Raw genomic sequence first — 3,597 nt, forward strand, 5'->3', positions numbered from 1 at the left:
ATACTTATTTCAAATTGTTTTAACCGGATCTAATTGAGGTAATGAAACCAAATTCATACTTAAATAAATAAGAGGATTTCAATTATAGAAATCAAAATAACTTCATAAGACATGTAAAATTCATTCAATTATATTTAAGTTAATTTTTTCTATTAAAAAATAATTAAGATAATAATTAAAGTCATCAAATTATTAAAATTATTTATTTTATCAAAGCCCGAACTAATATAGCAAACAATACTCCTAAACGAGTATATATATATATATATATATATATATATATATATATATATATATATATATATATATATAGAGAGAGAGAGAGAGAGAGAGAGAGAGAGAGAGAGAGAGAGAGAGAGAACTTCTTTTCCCCATCCCATAATTATTTATAAATTTATGGAATGGATCAGTTCCCACTTCCATGGAATCCATTCCCATTCTATGAAATTGATTCGTATAGAATTGATTAGTATAATACATATTACACTTTATATAGGAGCATTATTGTAAAAACATATTCAATACTCACAAATCTCTTTTCCTCAAACGAAATTGCATATCATTATGATCCCACAAATTCACAGTTTTTCTCGCTCCTAATTTTGATAAGGACACGAAGTTCACTTGCATATCATTGTTAGTAATCAATCAATAAAAATAAGAATTCAACACAAAGGTACAGTGTTAATGACGAATTTAGAAAACATAATTTCATTTAGAATTTTAGTTTTCTAGAACGGTCCAGGTATGATCAAATTCAATCAAAAAGTCAATTTATTTAAAATGCAAACTAGATTGCCTTTGTCTAATAGAGTGAGCGTTTTGATCTACGTTTAATTTTACATCAAAATGCATCTCACATGATGCAGTTCAAATAGGCAGAAGAAAAATAATCTTGAAGATGCATTCAATTAACTTCCTAAACTTGTTACACTGTTTCCTCACTTCCAGAAAATGATATACATAAAAATCAAGCATAAACAATAGAGCAAACCATAGGTAGCATAAGAGACAACAAAGCAGCATTAAAAAACTTCATCTATACATAAAATTCTAAATATAAACAGAAGGCTGATAAAGCAAATACATCAAGTGAGATTCAGACCAACATGGCTGTGTGACCAATCAATGAAGCATAGTGGAGAGAACGCATTCAAGCCAATTTCCAATGAGCCTTAAACATCTGTAGCTGGCTCAAGAAGGGAATCAGTTTTGACAGTTTGAGATTGGAGAACAATCCTCTCAGCAACATGGCTGTTCATATAATGTAGACGACAAACAGGCATATACACATCAGCCCCACCAATGAGTTCAGTCTCTTGATCCTCTGTCTTCCTCAAGGTGAAGAAAGCACGTTTGCCACATAGTTCGCAACGGGCTGTTAACTTGGTGACAGAATCTGCTAGAGGAATTATGTGAAGCACTGAGCCAAAGCTTCTCCTGAAAAGGGTAAGGTGAAATATAAGAATTTGAAGAAAAAAAAATCAGAAAAAGGCCTACAATCAAATGACACTTATATGTGTATTTCTGAACAATACCTTAAGTAATCACCATCCAGGCCTGCAACGATTACAGTTTTACCATCCTCGTCAGCAGCCTTGCAGCAAAACTCGTATAGGTCCTCAAAAAATTGTGCTTCGTCTATTCCAATCACATCCAACTGCATCCCACCAAACATTAGTCAAAGTAATAAATATTTCAGTGATTCTTTCTGTTAAGGACTGCACCTTAAAACCTTGAAGTTCACTGTAACCCTGATCTTAATAATTACAACCAAACCAACAACCTAAACTGCTACTCCAATATCAAGACCCTTGGATTCCTTACCACCAAAATTGCAATTACGTTAATTGCATTTGTAAGGCATTTTTGCACCAATAGCAACACTTAGGACAAAAATAAGATTATGGCCATAACCAAATAATAAAACCTTAATTATAACTAATGAATTTTGATCCTCTTAGATCGTTTAATAAAATGCTTTAGTGATGTTAAGGAAAAGAAGCACGTATAGAAAGGAATGGGAATTGATAGTAAGAGTTGTACGATTCCCTAGTCGGTCTTTTTAATAATCAATTTCTCAATTGAAACACATTAAATGTTAAAACTCTTTAAAAAGGAGTGGCTATAAAACAAAAATATATGCATATAAAATATACTAATAAATTGGCAAAATTATTTTTCACCATAGCACATACAAGACCAAAAATATAACATGAAAAATGAAAGTTACACATAGAATTTTGATAAAATTAAATTAAATTTTATTTATTTAAATAAAAATACCACTGAATAAAAAGGATTGAAAAATTGAAAGCTAAAAGAATTACTTTAGAAAACAGTAAACACAAAAAAGAAAAAAAAACAAAACAAAAATACCTTCTGATAAGCACCATGGCCATATTTTTCTCTGAAAGACAAGAGATTCGGTAACGCCCAACAAGGAAATTTAATCCCATCGTGCGTCACAACCGAGTCAATCGCATATCTTGTGTCCTTGCTTGACTTCAACATCACCACATTCCTTCACAGCAAAATAACGAAACTGTTAGCAAAACAACCAATAGAAAATCATGGAATCAACAAAGATCTGAAAAGAAAAAAGAAAGGTGGGAATTGAAAAATAACCTGGCAGCGTTGAGCTCGGATTTGATACGACGAAGAAGCGCAGTGGTCTTGCCAGCGAACATGGGGCCCACAATAACATGGACCTCACCAGATGGGTGAGAAAGGTCTTTGGTGTCTGGTGAGAGGGAAAGAGAAGAAGAAGAAGAAGCCATTGAGAGAGAAGTTGGAACGCGAAAAGAGGTGTTTGGGTTTGATGAATCACGAGGAAAAAGGACAAGGTTGATTCCGCATTTATAGAGCGGTTTTGGGATTGTTTGATTCGATAGGGTTCAGGGGGAGGATTTAAATTGTGGAGGGAACACATAAGAGTTCAACTGGCGGGAAACAAATTTTCGAACGCTTAAAGCGAAAAGATAGCGAGAGTACTGGTGTATTTTTTCTTTTAAAGGAGGAGATAAGTATAATAATGTAAGAAAGATAATATTTTTAAAATGAAAAAATTGTGTAGAATTTAAAAATATATGTATAATTTAAGAAAAAATCAGAAATTGTGGGCACAATTTACTCTAATATTTATATTTATGAAAAAAAAATAGCGAAAACGTCCCATCAAAGGTTATTTTGACTATTGATTCCATAATTATTGTAAAAAAAAAAACTACACAAGCATTTTAGTATTAGTATGCTAATTATTTGAATTTAGTATATTATTTAATATTCAATACATACAAGTTTTAAAAATGAGAAGAATAAAGAGTAGTTATATATATTCCAAAAGTTTTTGAGAGATTTAACGCTACAATATTTGATTATTTTTTACTAAATGAGTCCATTTATAAGTTCTTATGATGTTAATTTTGTTTCTACATTTTTTTTATTGAGTTATGAAGATAAAAATGAAAAATAAATTTACACTTGAATTTATAGTTTAAAATTATTTTTGCTTATAATATTCATATGCTATTAGTAAAATTACGAGTAATACTTAATTTTTTTAAAATTTAATATAAGAATGAGATGATTGTGAAT

The 3,597-nt window shown here is 30.7% G+C and overlaps 1 protein-coding gene across 1 annotated transcript; it reads right to left on the reverse strand.

Moving 5' to 3' along the window:
• Positions 1-890: 890 nt before the first annotated feature.
• LOC108319778 (thymidine kinase a) lies at positions 891-2,871 on the reverse strand. Its single transcript, XM_017551026.2, has 4 exons — positions 2,629-2,871; positions 2,380-2,524; positions 1,539-1,660; positions 891-1,440 (listed from the first exon to the last, which is right to left on the reverse strand). Exons 1-4 carry the CDS (start codon positions 2,778-2,780, stop codon positions 1,176-1,178), a joined length of 684 nt encoding a protein of 227 aa, XP_017406515.1. The 5' UTR covers positions 2,781-2,871; the 3' UTR covers positions 891-1,175.
• Positions 2,872-3,597: the final 726 nt, after the last annotated feature.

Source organism: Vigna angularis, chromosome 6 (assembly GCF_016808095.1).
Source record: "Vigna angularis cultivar LongXiaoDou No.4 chromosome 6, ASM1680809v1, whole genome shotgun sequence".
NCBI classification, from domain to species: Eukaryota; Viridiplantae; Streptophyta; class Magnoliopsida; order Fabales; family Fabaceae; genus Vigna; species Vigna angularis.

Bases quoted from the DNA above. Each gene is read 5' to 3' on its own strand.
- LOC108319778 (XM_017551026.2), bottom strand. From the start codon at position 2,780: ATGGCTTCTTCTTCTTCTTCTCTTTCCCTCTCACCAGACACCAAAGAC. The intron at 1,661-2,379 runs GTATTTTTGTTT...GGTGGGATGCAG, and splicing joins GCCATGGTGCTTATCAGAAG to TTGGATGTGATTGGAATAGA. The intron at 1,441-1,538 runs GTATTGTTCAGA...TACCCTTTTCAG, and splicing joins CTGGATGGTGATTACTTAAG to GAGAAGCTTTGGCTCAGTGC.